At 41.5% G+C, this 17,602-nt stretch overlaps 1 protein-coding gene across 2 annotated transcripts in view; it reads left to right on the top strand.

Moving 5' to 3' along the window:
- The window catches only part of LOC122788855 (annexin A5-like), a 379,122-nt gene that overhangs the window by 360,942 nt on the left and 578 nt on the right, over nucleotides 1-17,602 (top strand). For both annotated transcript variants that reach the window (XM_044055751.1, XM_044055753.1), the window contains exon 12: nucleotides 10,816-10,938. In XM_044055751.1, coding sequence (XP_043911686.1) covers nucleotides 10,816-10,938 — 123 coding nt within the window. The remainder of the gene's footprint in view (nucleotides 1-10,815; nucleotides 10,939-17,602) is intronic.

The raw sequence follows: 17,602 nt of genomic DNA, 5'->3' as shown, positions 1-17,602 counted from the left end.
ACTAAATCTAAAAATAGTCAACCTGTTTAACAAAGAATAAAATAAACGTACTTCACCGTTGAAGATGGTCTTTGGACGTGGCTCCCTCATGAAATGTCTGCACTCATTGCAGAGTGCTGACATGCTGTAAAAAAGATAGTTGACACTTCATTTTCAGTCATCTCATCTCCTTTGAACTTTTTTGTGTACAGGGGGCAAGCCCCCCACACCTCCAAACTTCTGTATGACAACTCTGGGATCACCATACCTTAGAGAAAAGGGAATATACCGAGGAATGACAGTCGGGCATAGTATATACATGTACACTTTTGGACATTCATGCTCCATGTTTTGAGACTCCACCTAGTGGGTCCCAACATTTCAAATGGTTACCCTTGCGCTTGTCTTCTCACAAATAAAATTCCCTTGATCTAGGTTTTGAACATGATCCCTCTTACAAGGTCCACTTAGGTCTGCATAGTAAGTGGGCTGTAGACCGACGTCACCAGCATGCATAAATATACCTAAATAAAATTGATTTTCTGTTTTGAATTGGTTTTAAATATACAGTTTGTATGTTGGATTTTATCATTTTATTTGCTTATGTTTTGCTATTTTGATTCATAACCCTAATTTCATTTGTCATTTACTTTTAAGACCAATTTATTTATACGTTGCATCTTGATGCTTTACATTTCATTTTTTCATTTTTCTTGTACTTTGTTTTTTATATTTCTGCTTTGGTGGGCTTGTATATTTGGTTACTAACTCAGGTACAGTGTATTATATTTTAGTGTCAATTGAGCATATACTGAATTCATAACCAGAATAATTTCTCTGGTGTTTTATGATCGGTGTATTATACAAAACTGTTATGCTGTACTTCAGCTCAACCAGTATGGGAAGAAAAACACCCAGTACAGGGTAATGGGCACTAGGATGTCACAGCAGGACTACGTGGTAATAGCAGCTGTACACCATTACATGTATGGTGACCCAGAGTATTGTGCAATCAGTGTCCCATAAGATGTGTGGTAATATAGCAATAACCCACGCCTGGGTGTGGGTAATGCTGGATTTACCCATGGTTGGCGTGGTTTGGTCCCAAGGGCAAACCCCGAGGGACCAAACAAAGCCAACCATGGGTAAATCCAGCATTACCCACACCCAGAAGTGGGTTATTACGACTATACAATGACATTATTTAAGAAAAAAATACTTACTTTTCTTAAATAATGGCATTGTATAATGCCTCCTTGCTGCCCTTCCACAGCTGTCTGGTATCTGCGGCAGTTCTGATGTACTGCGCATGCGTATGCCTACGCAGTACATCAGAGCTGTGGGCAAAAGCAACGGAGAAAGCAAGATCTCCATTGCTTTTTACTGTTTCGCTATGTTAAATGTGTTTAACATAGAGAGACAGCTTTAAAAAAAGCAACGGAGAATCTCTGTTGCTTATTTTAAAGCGGCATCGCTATGTTAAACCCATTTAACATAGCGAGACAGTTTTGAAAAAAGCAACGGAGAAAGCAAGATCTCCGTTGCTTTTTACACACTGTGTCGCTATGTTAAAGGAATTTAACATAGCGAGACAGCTTTAAAAAAAAAAAAGCAACTGAGATCTCCATTGCTTTTTTTAAACCTGTGTCGCTATGCTAAACTCCTTTAACATAGCGAGACAGTGTTTTAAAAAAGACTTGTACTAATGGAAAAAGTCTTATACTAATGGAAAAAGTCCGGGCGACCGGACCTTTTTCCATTAGTATAAGTCGATTTACAACGTGCACGCTGGCCAATCAGCATGCACGTTTTGGAATATTAATAGGGGGGTCATGGTATAATGTGAACATAATGCATGCCCAAGGGTGTTCTGAGGCCTGAATCCACATTTTTCTACAACTCACCCAGGCAGCATTATTGCACTTGGAATGGGCTATCTGTTAAATATGTTGTATTGTTTTTACTGTATTTTTACTTTTGATGTAAAATAGGTCCTTTGCCTAGTGTTTCAAACTTGCTTTAGTATACATAATTGTTGGAAACATTTTACATGCAAAATGTTAAGTATTTAATGTCTGCATATGTGTGCAAACACCACATGCATACAAAGCATTCAGAAGTGCAGACGGGCACCCAGGCATAGAAAAATACCTCTCAACTGTCCAGACCTTCATAGAATGTCCAGATTTTCGCCTCCTTTTTGGTCTGTTCCTCAAAACATTTTTTTCTGGCCAATTCATGGAGGGTTAACATCCCTGAATAATGACATGCAGGTGCACACTTGCTGAGATTGAGGCACACAAAACTTACCAGCCCCTTTGTAGGAGTAAATTAAAGAAAAATGCAACTCTTTGAATCCTACCTTACTGTTTGTGATTTCACTGCTCAGTGCTGTTAATTTTATTTGGTTAAATTACTGAGAATTAGTCAGTGCCAGAGTTTCATAAATTATTTTAATGAATCCGTGCTGATTGCTTGTTTAGTCAAAGCTCTCGCTTGTCTCACCGTCACTCTCGCTTATGCTCTTGCGCATGCAAATGTACAAACATGCTTTTCTGTATTTTATTTAGTAATTTTATGCTAGCTAAGTAGCACGGCACTGTTTAGCAAGTGTGAAAGTCTGTCCTTTGCTTTGTAAGAGTTGCACCTCGCTGGAGTATGTTCGTTCTCCAATATTTTTCCCATTATCTGAGAGAATACTGTTAGCTGCTAATCTGTTTCATCCTGTAGCCTGGGTTTGAGTTCTTAATTGTTAGTTGTGAATACTGCATGACTGAGTTGCTTTACCAGATTGTACCCCTGATAACCCTTGACTCAGACAATGATACGCATTAGCTTATTTTGGTAAAATAAGTAAAACTAAATGCAGAAAATGCGCACCAGAACATCAAAAGGGTGCAGGGTAAAAGTCTGTGAACCCATTATATGTTTTATGCCATGGGTACCGCAGGAGAAATGAGTCCTGGAGTAAAAATTCCCTTATCCTAAAAGTTCAGTATTCTCTTAAGTGAAACAGTCAGTCAGAAGTCGATTTGGTTTCAGTCCATCAGAAATGCAGCAATGTAAAGCTTGGCCTCAGGAATATTTATAGATGCATGGAGACGCAGCTCCCCAATTGTTTTTGCTAGCTAAACTGCTTAAAAGAACTAAAATGAAAAGCATACGGTACCATCCCAATATTTCTAGTACAATAAGAGCCAAAGGAGATCAAAAACAGAAGTCAAATGGGCACTGCAAGGCTATGTACTTACCCTGTGTATTTCTGTGCCTGTATCAGAGTAAATTTTTACCATATAAACAATGCCTGTGTTCATAACCAAGTACATGAATGCTTTTTTTCACTTGCAAGCCCCCCCAACATCCCCACATCTATGGAGATCTTAGCTTTACATTCCTGTATCTGACCGATTCCTTAGGCAATGAAGTAGTCATTGACTTCTGACTCGCTGTATGTTTCGCTAATTTAAAAACTCACTGTTCCCTTCTGAGAAGGGAATTTTTTCCCTTCATTCTTCTGGCTTAGCCCAATGCCTATACCCGTTGGAGGGTCAACAAGCCTCAACCAAATCTCCCAAATGAACTCCAGCCCAAGGCTGTAGGCCATGTGAACTCTAAGGGTGTCTGGGGGGGGGTCCATGCCACTGACTACTTCTAACAGGCAATTGTTTTCACATACAGGTGTTCCACCCCTGTCCCTTGCTTTTACCTGTCTGCCCCCAGGATTTTCTCCTTTTGTATACTACACCTTCCCATGGGGGGGGGGGGACTCCTACAGGTATGTTTCACTTTCATGCCAGCACCTCAGACACCTGTGCCACCAATTAAATCTGGGCCTCCTGGAGCTGTAAATTAGGGCTTTTCCACTGGCTGAAAAGGGAAATGTCCCCCTTATTGTCTAGATACAGCAGTGCTGGAGTTTGTATATGTAATATTGCAAGGGCTGCAAGAGGGTTCAAGAGGGCTTTCCTCCTGTAATACATTTTGTAGTGTGATAAATGTCTATTTTGACACATTAAGACATGCAGTAGCAGGCATCACCCATTGTGGCTTTGAAGCAGTGGTGAGTACTGAACTGTTGCTGTCCACATGAAGCAATTGAAGCAGCATTAAATAGGGTGATTTAGGATTAGTGGTTACCAGGGAGAGTTTTAGGGATAGGAGGGTGGTACTAAGGATGCTGGATGTTCTCCCTTCCAAAGTAATGTCGAGCAGCACTAAGAATGTTGGGTGTTCTCCCTTCCAAAGTAATGTCGAGCAGCACTAAGAATGTTGGGTGTTCTCCCTTCCAAAGTAATGTCGAGCAGCACTAAGAATGTTGGGTGTTCTCCCTTCCAAAGTAATGTCGAGCAGCACTAAGAATGTTGGGTGTTCTCCCAAAGTAATGTCGAGCAGCACTAGGAATGTTGGGTGTTCTCCCTTCCAAAGTAATGTCGCCGGGTTCAGCCAAGTAAGGTAAGTCCCAAGCACCAGTGCGTATTGGTCACTCCAGTAAATTGTCATAATACTGAGTGGAGGAGGTGATTATACTGGATGAAACGGGAACAGATTTTGCTTAAAATTCAGAAGTCCAAGTCAGTGCCCCCACAAATGGGAGGTTTGGTCCAATATGGTTGCAGACTGGCAAATTGTAGATTCCCTTTAAAGAGCTGCAGAGATGAACATATATGAACAATACAGTGAGGCTGGTGTTAGCATTTTGGGTGCCCCCAACAGATGTCAAGTTGGGGGCCCCCAGGCATGTTCAGTCTATGCATCAACCTGTCACTACCACCCCTCCTAAGCAACCTCTTAGTTCATGTTACGGACTTTTAGGAGTCGTATGCACAGACTGACCTGTAGCTAAAATCTTCTTGCATAACAGACCCAAGTACCATACTATGTTGGCTCATCTCAAAGGGACATTCAGTTACTGGCAGTTGCAACAATGATACATAACTCTATGTATGGTTTGGACTTTGAAATGGTGCCCTAGGCCTACTGTCAGCCACCCCCCCAGCACGTGCACACCCTCCAGTCTGCCCCTGTTTTCCCCCATCTTGAGCTCCCTATACCATGTATGTTGCTTCCTTTTCTTACACTTTTTCCTTTCTCTTCCACTTTTTCAAGAAGCTAGAACTTGTATGCTCTGAAGTCCATTTTAAAGGTTTTTCCTTTTACACACCTTTTCATCCAATGATGGCTTGAACAGAAATTTTAAGGAAAAACTGTGTTGCTGTTCAGCTTTAGTGTACTTTGCATCCTTTCAGCACACCTTTCCTGACCAAGTAAGCACAGTGATAACTATTTAGGGAATAACTCAGTTAATGGGTTATGCATATTCTGAAATGCATTTTGGGCATTTCCCCAACCTTTTAATCCAAAGGTTGCCTAAATAAACAGGAGTACAAGTAATTTCTTCCTTGAAAAAAATAAGTTGTAACAAATGCTTAATGTTCGAAGATGACAAAATAGTAACTAACAGTAAATTAACAACCCAGTTTTGATACACTGCTCCTATTTGAGAACTCCCTACCTATGCATCCCTCTGGTGTTAGACTGGGATGAGGTTCAAACTGCCAGAGTCCTATATTTCAGGTCCCCAAACTGTCAAAGGAAGCTAACTGTATACATGCCTGAAGTGTGATTGTGGGGAAAGTGAAAATAAAGATTACAGTAATGTATTCTATTTTGTTGCTCCTAGACAGTACAATGCTCCTGCACAAGCTATAGTAACTGTTGTACACTTCTGAAGTCTGAGAAGTTAAAACAAGAGACCACAATGTCCACAGCTCAAACACGAGCTAAAATCTCATGTGCACACCCCAAACACAAGCTATAATCTCATGTGCACACCTCTAAGGTTTGTGATGAAAAGTAGCAAGCACACAATCCTACACAAAACTTACAGCAGGTTACTGTAGACACGCATCTGGGCAGGGCTGGTTTTAGAATGGGTGCAGTTGAGAGCATAGGCCTGAATATGGTCGTATCACAGCCCTGTTTAGTGATTAAGAAAATTGATACATTTTTCCTCCTTTTTCTCCAACCAGCAACAGTTTTTTTTGTGCCCCCCCCCCCCCACACACACACTAAAGGATGATTAGGGGAGCCCCCTTTATCCAGTTAGTCTCTGGAGGCAGGCCCCAGACTCTTAAAAGATCCATGTGTCTGTTCTGTGTATTTTATTCATTACTTTTGAAATATAATTGCTTGATGGCTACAGTTTTTTACTGATACCCCGAAGAAGGTATCTGATACCAAAAGGAATCGGACGCAAAGATCCTATGGCAGAAAAATCCAAAGCCAGTTCGGGGACCAGAAGGGTACCAGGCAACTATGGAAGGGAATTCAGACCACCACAAGACTACAAGCCTAGATCACCTTCATGTGAAGATAGCACTGAGTTTCTGAACCAACTGACCAAATTCTACAGTAGGCTTGATGCTGAAAAAACAGCATATAGAATCCCTGAAGACAAGGATGCAGCGGTGCTGAGCTTCAATGCAATCTGTCACCAGAACCCTAAAATGTCAACCCAAGGAAAGCAGCTGGCCCTGACAACATCATGGGCAGAGTATTAAGGGAATGTGCGACAGAACTGGCTCCATTACTCACTGACATGAACACCTCGCTCCATCTAGAGAGAGTTCTGAAATGCTTCAGGAAATAACTATCATTCCCTACCCAAGAAACCACAGCCAACAACTACCAACCAGTTGCTTTAACCACAACAGTAATGAAATGCCTGGAGAGACTGGTCAAATCATATAGCCTTAATCTTACCTGTGATGCTGGACACATTGCAATTCACATACAGGAAAACTGCAGTACAGGGGATGCCATCTCACTAGCTCTCCATGAAACACTGACCCACTTAGAAGGCAAAAACTGCTATGCAAGACTGCTATTCATTGATTTCAGCTCTGCCTTCAACACAGACATCCTTCAGAATCTGATATCAAAGCTACTTTAACTGGGTCTGTTATGCAATTGGATTTTGAGCTTCCTTATTGAAAGGCCTCAAAAGGTTCATGTGGGAGACTACCAGTCTGGAAGTATTATCCTGAACACTGGAGTACCACAGAGGTGTGTCTTAAGCCCTCTCCTTTTCACTCTGACACATGGCTGCACGGCCAGACATGAGATGAATAGATCAAATTTGTGGATGACACCACTGTTATAGGCCTGATCAAAGACTGAGGAGGAGGAGGCCTTCAGGAATGAGATTGTTGCTGTCACACCAGACCAGTAGTTTATCAATCTAGCACTGAATGTCAGCAAGACAAAGGAGTTGATTTGTTGACTTCAGAAGAGCTCAAGTACCACACAAACCTGTAGTGATGAAAGGGATAACCGTAGAAAGGGTAGAGTACCAAGTTCTTGGGTGCTCATATCACCGAGAACTTATCCTGGTCAGTCCATGTATCCAGCACAGTCTAAGCTCAGCAATGCTTGCACTTTCTATGGAAACTTAGGCAAAATTACCAAGCTCCATACTTCAGACCTTTTATAGGGGCACCATTCAAAGTGTCCTGACCAACAGAATTAGTCTGGTATGGGAGCTTTAACAGTTGGGATCAGAAGGCTCTCAAGTTGTAAGGTCAGCAGAAATCATTGGCACCTCCCTTATACCTCTGGAAGATCTACACATGCTGGTGCATTGACAGGGCCTAAAAGATTTCCAGTGATCCAACATCCTGTCAATGGTCTGTACACTCGCCTGTCCTCAGGCAGGAGGTACAGAAGCCTGCATTGTAAGACCACCAGCCTAAAGTTTTTCTGCTCTCCATTAGACTGAAGTCTTGGGAAAAGAACCATGAGTCTGAAACACTCAACCACTTCTGTTACATAACTAGCCTATCAAATGGCTTATTTTATGGATGTACAGTAACTAAGGTAACTCACCTGTGCACTGAACTGTGAAGTGCAATATACAAACTGTTAACAATTCAGTCTAAATCATAGATATGCTGATAGTTTTTCAGTTTTACTTTGACAATATTACCTTCATATTGCCTTCTGTCTCTCCTGTTCTGGGATCGGTCTGCTGTCCTTACTAATTGCTACTTATTAAACTTCTACTGTGATATTTTATTTTTCTCTGTCTCGATGAGCAACTGTTTGCTGCCTTGAGAATTAAACATTGTGATTTTGCTTAGCTACAATGCTGTCTAGTTCTGAATGACGTTTTATTTGACTGACTTAAATGTGTGCCCAAACACTGTGCAGATTTCTTTACACAAGCTTAAACTATAGTATTACTAGTTTGCTACTTATTTCAGCAAATAACAATGCATTGTGCAACACTGGTACTGCCACACCAGGTCAGTGCTGTTTTAACAGCAACAGGGGTAAGTCCATTTTATTTACCTATGTGAAGAGTAATGCAAACCTGGCACTATTCTTGACTTCAGACCTTCCCTGATTTTTCTTGTAATTTTTACTCTCTCCTTTGGTTTTCAAGCAAATCTTTTTTTTTTTTTTTTTACATTCAGGATTACAGATCATTAAATCCAAGCATCAGAGTTTTATGCTTACTGTCCAAAAAAATGCATGTTGATGCAAAAGGTGTTAATTGAATTAGAGTAATATGTAAAACTTGTTCCTGATTTTTAAGCCTTTATTCTGCTATTGATGTTGCTCTGAATTCTTCTGCAAAGAAGTTGAAAGTTGTATCTGGTGTTCTGCCAATGTTTATAAAACTGCCTGAATAAGAATCATCCCTGAAGATCAGCAGCTTTCCTTAAAATGCAAGGTTTGCACCGATCAGTCGCTCTGGGATGCTGAGCTCTTTACTGCTTACCTCGCTTATGTTTATTATCAGTTTTATCCTAACAGGGTTGTATCAGACTTGTTCGGGTTAAAAAGCATAATCAGGAAATGCATTATTTCTCATTTTTCCCCAACTAGCAGCAGGTTTTTTGGGACCCCCACATAGTCTAGGTTGATTAAGGGGGCTCCCTTGCAGGCACAGATATTGCAAGTTCATAAGCTGGCTCTTGGTTTTGGTGGAGAGAATGCCCTCTAGCAGAGTTAAACTAATCCAGGAGTACTATGTCAGTGGTAAAATGCTTGAATTGTGAAGCCTGCTGCTTATGTATCATTGGTTTTAGTAAGTGTTTTCTTTCAATTTTAAAGGAGATGTTATAAACGTGGATACCCATCTGGTTTAAGTACACAATATTGCTATACTAGCTTTTGTTGGTTTGACAGGTGTTACAAAATATCAAGACAACTTGCTGTGATTGGGCCCCCCCCCCAGGAACAGGGACTCTCTGTGACCACAGGGTTTGCTGGTGCCTAAAGCTGGCAGTGAATTACAGGGATCAGAACACCGTAAAATGTTTAAAGGAATGAAATAAGAGAGGAGAATGGTAAATGAAGCAGAGCAGTGACCTACATGCAGCCATTTCAGGGTTACAAAGTAAACGAAGGTAGTGGGATTCAAAACCAGGACTGCTGCATAGTACAGATGCATGACAGGAAACCTATCTGACCTAAGCTTTATGCAAGATGCAGGGTGAAACTTTACAAAAGATGCTTTCTGTTGAAGCAGTCAGGCAGGTAAGCAGGAATTAAACCTGAGGAAGGAATGCTCCATGACTAGTGAGAGATGGAAATGAAAATGGAAATGAAAATTGAATGTAGCACTGCATTATTCAACTACATTAGTAAAAGCAGAATTCTTGCATTGGAATGGCTTCCTGTCAGGAGAGATGCAATAAATACTGAAACCTAACAAAAACTTAAACTGCAGTTCAAATAACAGCAAGAACTTGAACATAATACACCTTTAAAGCATTTTTTGTTTAGGGGGCTTGGCCATCTGCACCAAGAAATAAATCCCTCCTACTTGTATCTACTAACTTAACAAGAGTCTTCCTGTAGTCCAGGGTATGGGTATAGATTCCTTCCACCATTTGCCTATTGTGTGACTAAGCAAGTTGTATATCCAGATAGTCCTCCTTGGTCACTCATGAATAGTGAAAAAAGCTGTCCAATTGGCTCACCCAGTTATTAACATTGAGAGCATTGGACTTTGGAATATAGACAATACACTGAAATGCAACAATCAAAGCTTTGGTACTTTATCACATTGGTCCTTGGTTTCATTGTTGCAAAGAAAACTGAATTTCAAGAGACGTCTGCTTTATATAGTACATTTATCCTAGAGTACCATGAGAAGTTGCTTCTCGTAAGTTACGGAATGAAAGTGGCCTGCCTGTGGCCATGAAGAAAGATTCACATGCAGAATGTCAACCTTGGTCAGCAGGATGATACTTCAAGAAGAGAAGTAAGATAAAACTGGTGTTAAAACCTTTGAAGAAACATTAATCAGGAGGAAAAGGAGCATTGTGATTGGTCCTCATCTCCACACAGGAGAAAAGTCTGCTTACTAAAGGTAAGCATTATGTTATGAATGTTGAAAGGTCTTGTTGCTTTGTATTTTGTGATCCAACTTTTCTAATCCATTACCACAAGTATAGAGTTTTGTATCCGTGTTGTGTGTTTAAGTGTATGTATTTTTTGCATGTTTGTGTATAAAGAGTTGACAAAGGGACCTTGTGACCATACCTTGGCAACAGAACTAACTTTCACATCCCGCAGAGAAGAAACTTAAGCAAATTCAAATGACACTTCAGTATTGGTTTCATATGACTATCAGTGCATGTGACAGCAGGTGCATTGCATACATGTTTCACCACTATTCTGGGTTCGTCAGTGTGTTATAGCTGTATATACACAGGAAAATTAGACATTTATGAAGGTTCACACTTGTTTGCTTGGGTAGATGAAAGTTAAAGCAAGAAAATAGGAAATTACTTGAGGTTTACCCATTTGCTCTGTTCTAATTAGGGTGCAGGTACAGATGAAAATACAGTAATTCGAGTTGTGGTCTCTAGAAGTGAAATTGACTTGGAGGACATTAAAGCAGCAGTGAAGAGGAAGTACGGGACAACACTTCATACTATGATTCAAGTACGTACATGCTAATTATGGCGCCATTAATATTCCACTGATCTGCATGCTGCAAGCTTTACTGAAGTACCAGTTAGGTCATCCTTTTAAGCCTACAAAGTGCAATTGTTAAATACACTCCTGGGGTAAAGCACTGACCCATGTGGACCATCTTAATGCCCTGTTTAACAAATGATTTCATATGGAAAATGTTCAAAGCTTACAGTATTTACAATGTATGTGAATTAACTGAATACCAAGAAATGAGTGCCATAACCAAAAAAGTGACTAGTTATAAAACTGGTTTTAACTAGTAATTGTATAGTATTCATTTAGGGTTTTCTATTATAATTACAAAAACTGATTAATCTCATGTTAACAGCAGGTTAAGATACCTTTTTTAACAGGCAATTCTGATAGACTACCACAAGAGTGAGCGATTTCCGGCCCAGAAATTAGTTTATTGGATGTTTGGACAGTTTTTCCATCTCAACTTTCTGGTTTAAAAGCTTGTGATTGCACTTGTTTCCTGCCCTTCCTATAACTATTCTAGTCCAGATGCACATTTGTTGTATCCTGGACTGTTTTTAAGCTGAGTGGTGCCAAAGGCTGCTCTTCAATTTTTACCTTAGACCTGCTAGTTCTCTCCTCCCCTTCAATTTTACTAGCTTATCCATCTAGCACTTTACCAGACTTCTTGTAGCAATTTTAGCACACAAGTGCTACCAGCACTAAACATTCTACAAGGAAACCGCTCCAGTACTTATTAATGCCATCCCTCCAGTCATATCTAAAGTTTAGTTCCCTGTGCTTTCTCCTATTAACCTGGTGAACTTTGGCAGCCTGAGGCAATGTAGCAACTGCCTCATGCACACGGACAAACCCTCCTCTTACCTCCCAACATTCAGACTTGCGAGAGATCCACTTGTCTATCCAAATTGGAAGGCATGCACTCTCCACCCAAGACTGGAATAGCTGGTCAAGAGGAGAAGGTCAACACTTGCACCACACCACATGGAAAAGCCCCCCAGAAGACACACCAGCATTGCCTTCACATAAAAACACAAACCACACACCCACCTTTGCAGAGGCTCTCAATAAAAATCTACCCAAACAGCAGAGGCCTCCAAGGTAGAAACAGTCTACCACCAAAACACTAATCACAAGAGAAACAACTCTCCTAAACAGTGTGCCACTCAACCAAAGCCCCTAAGGTAAAACAGCATGCCCAACACACTAGTCATAGGTGACTCGATAGTGAGGCACACTGATGTCCCACTCACTAGGTTGAATAAGGAGAAAGTAAGCTTTCTCAGGTGCCAGAATCTGCCACAATGCACGCACCCAGGTCCCTCGACAACAGGTACAAATATGACTCTGTCATTGTACACGTGGGTGTGAATGACTTGAGATGTACCTCCCTAGACTACATGAAGAGACATGGGGGAGCTCTGTGATTATGTAGCCCAGGCGGGTATGATCCTTGGCCTGAGCAGCATCCTACCATCACCCAGAATGATACCACAGTACAAGCAGAAAATGATTTCAACAATTGGATGTTTCTGGTGTCATTCTAAGGGGATCCAGTATCTGTCTGCCCGGGATGACATGATTGACGGACCTCGATGCTTTGCCAGAAGTGGCCTGCATCTGTCAACCTTGGGCTTCCGGATACTGTCCAAGGTTCTTTCCACCCTTAGTGCTTTTTTTTTTTTTTAGGCAGTGTTCCAAAGTCCAAATTACCACCGTAACAGCTACAAACAAATGCAGTCTGAGGGTCATGCTGCTCAATGCTAGAAGTCTAAATCTCAAAATGCACTCGCTCGAAGCACTCCTTAAAATGGAGAACATAGATGTTTGTGCAGTGACTGAGACCGGGTTCAAGGCAACAGAAAGCACCCCTACACTACCAGGCTATAACTCATTCCACACCTTTCGGCCCCAGAACTTGGACTGAAGCTCCAAAGGCAGTGGTGTTTCCATATTCGTAAAGGATGCGCACACCTCCAGACTGGTGGCCCAACATAGCTGCACCTGAATTATTTCTGATGTGTTAACATTGAATAAGACAGTGATTCAGGTTGTAGCCTGCTATAGGTCCACCAATCATGTCCCAAGACTTTCAATCCACATTCTTAAGCACCCTGGAGAATATTGGGGTCCAACCTAACACACTCATACTGGGTGACTTCAAGTACCCCTCAGTTAACTGGGAAAACTACTAGTGTACCAGTACACTTGCCCAACATTTTCTGGAATTCATTAATTCCAATGCCCCGGACCAGCTCGTTCTTACCCCTACTAGAGGTAGAAACATCCTTGACCTGGTCATTACTAACATGGGTGACTGTTGCTCCACACCAGTAGTCAACTCCTAGCTAGTTAGATCTGACCACAAACTAATCACCTTGGAAATCCACATCCCCCCCCCCCCCCAAAAAAAAGGTAACCATCATGAAAAACTTCTCCAAAGCTAACTTTGGGCTCCTAACAGAGGTGGCTAACTTCACAGCACCCATGCAAATGGGGAATAGTTGCATGACTGAATCATACACCAATGCGCACTGTACGAACACATATACAAATGCATGTATCTCGCCATACCCAATAGAACCAAGACTCTCTTCCAAAAAGGAAGCCAATCTGGTGGTCCCCTGCCAAAAACTCTAGGAGGAGGAAACTGATGTGGAATAAGGTGGAGAAACTCCTTAGCAGCCTTGACAAAAAGTTGAGATCCCTCCTCAAATCCTGTAAAGCTAGCTATGAAAACAGAATTGCAGTAGATAGTAAAGACAACCACAAGGCCTTCTATAGTTATGTAAAGAATCTGCACCACAATACTCAGATTTGATCTGAGCTACTGCACAGGGGTACCTCCTATACCAAGCCAACAGATACTGCCAATATACTGGCCAACAGATTCAGTGCCTCCTTTGGGGGGGGAGGGGTAATCACAATACCAGTAGATTGCCAGGCAAGACAGTATTACCACTGCACAGGTTAAAACAGTACGTTACAAGGCCAATCATACAGCTTCTATGGGACCTGACAATATCCCTGGCTGTTTACTACATGAACTACAGAGTGAACTGGCACCTCACCTATGTGCCCTGTTCAGTCACAGCCTCTCACCTCAGGCATTGTCCCTACCGAATGGTGCACTGCTACAGTCATCCCCCTCCACAAAGGAGGAGCGACTACAGAACCTAGGAGCTATTGCCCCATTAGCCTGATGAGTATGACATGCAAAGCTATGGAGTGAATCATCATGGACCTAATAAAGAAGGATATAGGGAATATCCAATCTCTGGATCCCACACAGTTTGGTTTTGTGAAATGTAGATCATGCCTGCTCAACTTGGTCAACTTTGAGTCTGTGGATGAAGGCAAGGTGGCTTATACAGCCTACCTTGATCAGGCCAAGGCCTTTACCACTGTGTTCAGACCTGGGTCCTCTCCTATTTGCTATTTACTTCACTGAAGTCCAGGCCAACATGAAGGGACTATGGCTGACAAAGTTTACAGACTATTGCAAGTTGGGAGCTGCTATTAACTCCCCAAGTGATGTTGACATCCTACAGAAAGGTCTCACTGAGACCAACCATGGCCTTAAGCTTGATACCAAAAATGTGTAGCCATCCCCTTTGGGAAAAACCCAGTTCCCATGCATTACCACATTGATGGTAGTCCACTGAACACAGAAGGTGTTATGAGAGATCTGGGAACCCAGGTTGACAGCAACCTCCTTTGACCACCACATTGCCACTGTGGTCAAAGTCCTATGTGGCACATCTCATTACTAAGGGTTTTGCATCCAGGAAGAAAGAGGTCATTGTCTCCTACTTTTCCCTCAGGCTAATCAGAGTACAATGCCCCATTTGGCATGTACCTCACTAGACACCTGCAACAACTGTAGAGGCCGTAAAAGTACCTCACAAAGAGGATCTTAGGCCTTAAGCACTTGTCCTATATGGACAGACACAAACTCCAACTATTGTGTCATATCGCCTACTTGGAGGCGATCTCTGCTTGACTTACAAAGCCATGTCTGACCCAGCTCTGTTAAAAATGCTACATGTAAAGCAATCCCAATCCCTCCACACTACACGCTCCAGAGACCTCAACCTCCTTACCACAGTCAACAGAACGTGCTGGAGGGACAGGTTCATAAGAGTGCCCATGCTATGGAATAGACTTCCATACATGTCAGAGCACCTCACTGGCCCTCTTTAAGAGAAATCTTGAGTGGATGGGAAATAGAAAATTCACCCCAGGGATCACTTCAGTGGCTTTACTCGACAGCGACACTGGGAACAAAGTTCGGGTGCCATGATGCCAGGGTAATCCTATGGGCTAGGCTTGTAAAGGCTCCAGGGCCATTAGCCTGGAACATACCTATAGGCCTATGAAAAGCTTGCAGGTGTGGGAAACTGGCTGGTGACATCAAAGCAAGGGGTGCCTGATGGAAGCACCTGAATAAGTATGGCTAATTGGAATGGGGTGGCGGTTTATTAGAATGTCTGACAATAACCATTGCATCTCATTCTAGCCACTTTGCAGTCCATTATCTGACTTATCAACCTAGCTGGCCTTGGCTGAAATAGAACTCTGAAAAGGACAATGCATCTCTCCATTGCATGGTGATCCGCTCGGCACTCCTAGTGCCCCCTTTCCCCCCATTTTGTCCCCGGACCATCTAGATGTACAACTTGTCATTCTCTCACTTTCTGGCTTTCACTTTTAACATACCATAACTTGCTGAAACTGCACAAGTGTGGAACATTTAATTATATTGCACCTGAGGTTTGCAGCCCACAAGTAGTCTTCATACTTATCTGTTCCAGCCACTGTCATACAAGTGCACATTAGTTCTGCAGCTTAAACAAATAGCAGTGGCAATCACGTTCATCCACAAAAAAACTCCAAAGGCACATTTGTTGATTTTATACTCTGAAATACGATTGTAATAAAATATTTGTCTGCTTGGCCACTAATTTAATTTATTTAAAAACTCGCACCCTGTTAGTATATGCACATTGGCTTTCTTATCCGGAGTAAACTGCCATGTGCAATTTGCTTACTGCTGTCAGAACTATTTAGTGTGCAAAACAATGCAACCCCCTGCACATTTTTACATGCATACATAACACATGCATGCACAACGAATAAATGGCCACACATTTCAGCTTTGCTGCTGTCATTTCCATATAAAGGAATGTTGTAAGCCTGTGTGCACTCACTGCTGTGACTTATCAGTTACAGCTACTTGTATGACACTTGATAGTATACCTGAGAAATTGAATTGTGATTGAATAAAAGTATAAAACAGCTGCACGGGAATGCATCTTCTCAGCTTACTGTTGAAATATTGTGCAACCCACTATAACTCTTCCCAAATACCCTCAATCTCTTTGCTCAAAGGGAAGGCTAAAGATAGGAGACAAAGGACTAAAAGGACAGTTATTCCTTGGAAAGTGGTTACAACAGGATTTGCATTTGCATGCTTCTGAATGCCATTAAATGTGAAACTCAAATGTCGGTCATTTAGTGACTGCAAGCCTTTCTGACTTGCTACTAAAATACAAATTTTATGAACAGACCAAAATTTAAGGCAAAATCAGGGATAGTTGAGAGCTGTTAAAGCCCTCACACCTATGCACAGGTATCTATGTATATGTAAACTTTAAATCTCCTGTTGTCAGTCATGAAATAAAGGTGATGCAGTTTTGTACCTTGCAACTTCAAAGGAACTGTTGCATATGCATTCAGTCCAGTCTCACTAAAGTTTATAGATAAGTCAATGCTAAACACAGTTTCATACTTGGTGTTCTGAAAATGCATGTTGATGCAGAACCTGTTCCAGTAACTATTTAAGTGACTTTAGAATCTGACTATTGTAAAGAATGAATGGGCTTGCCTCTAAAGCAGTTTGCACTGAATATAAAGTGTCTGCATCCCTTGTCTATTGACAGATAATAGATATGCCTATCTGGGTCTATATCACAGTCGAAGTCTTACAACTTCGAACACGTAATGTTCGAACCATTATGTTCGAAGTTAAAAAAATTTCGACTATGGATAAAATAAGGAAAACAAAAACTGTTGAGCAGGGTGGCAAGCCCCCCTACACCCCCCGCTACTTAAATATACCAACTCGGATATCACACCCCATTTTTTCAAAATGGAAACCTCTGCTTATGGAGATTTCCATTCAAATGCTCAAACTTTTACAAAATTCTAACTTATGGTCTCGACCATATGAGGTTCGAACTTGTAAAAGTTTGACTACATGATAGGAACCCACCTATCTATGTATTTTATACAGATATTTACAAATTTAAAATATACATGCCCTGCTATATATGCTGACTCTGGCAGGCATAGTGCTTGCAAAATCAATACTGTGCAAAAAAAAAAAAATGCTACCATGCTTGTCACGTAGCCATCCACCATCTTCTTTCAGTATGTTTTGTGTTGCCTTAGTCAGTTGAGGCAGAGTAGTACAAGAACAAATCCTCACTGCTTCATTCATCCCAGCAACAGATATGTGAATGCCTGATATGTTCAAACAAAACAGCGTGAAGATGCATAATGTAATCGCCTTATGTCTGCCAGTCTTCAGTAGACTCATGGCTATGAACAGCATCACCAGCGTAGTATGTATGTTGCATTAGCACAGTTGTAT

The sequence above is a fragment of the Protopterus annectens genome, chromosome 14.part0 (assembly GCF_019279795.1).
Source record: "Protopterus annectens isolate FY-2018-M chromosome 14.part0, PAN1.0, whole genome shotgun sequence".
NCBI lineage: Eukaryota > Metazoa > Chordata > Ceratodontiformes > Protopteridae > Protopterus > Protopterus annectens.
This window is presented reverse-complemented; position numbering and strand designations above follow the sequence as displayed.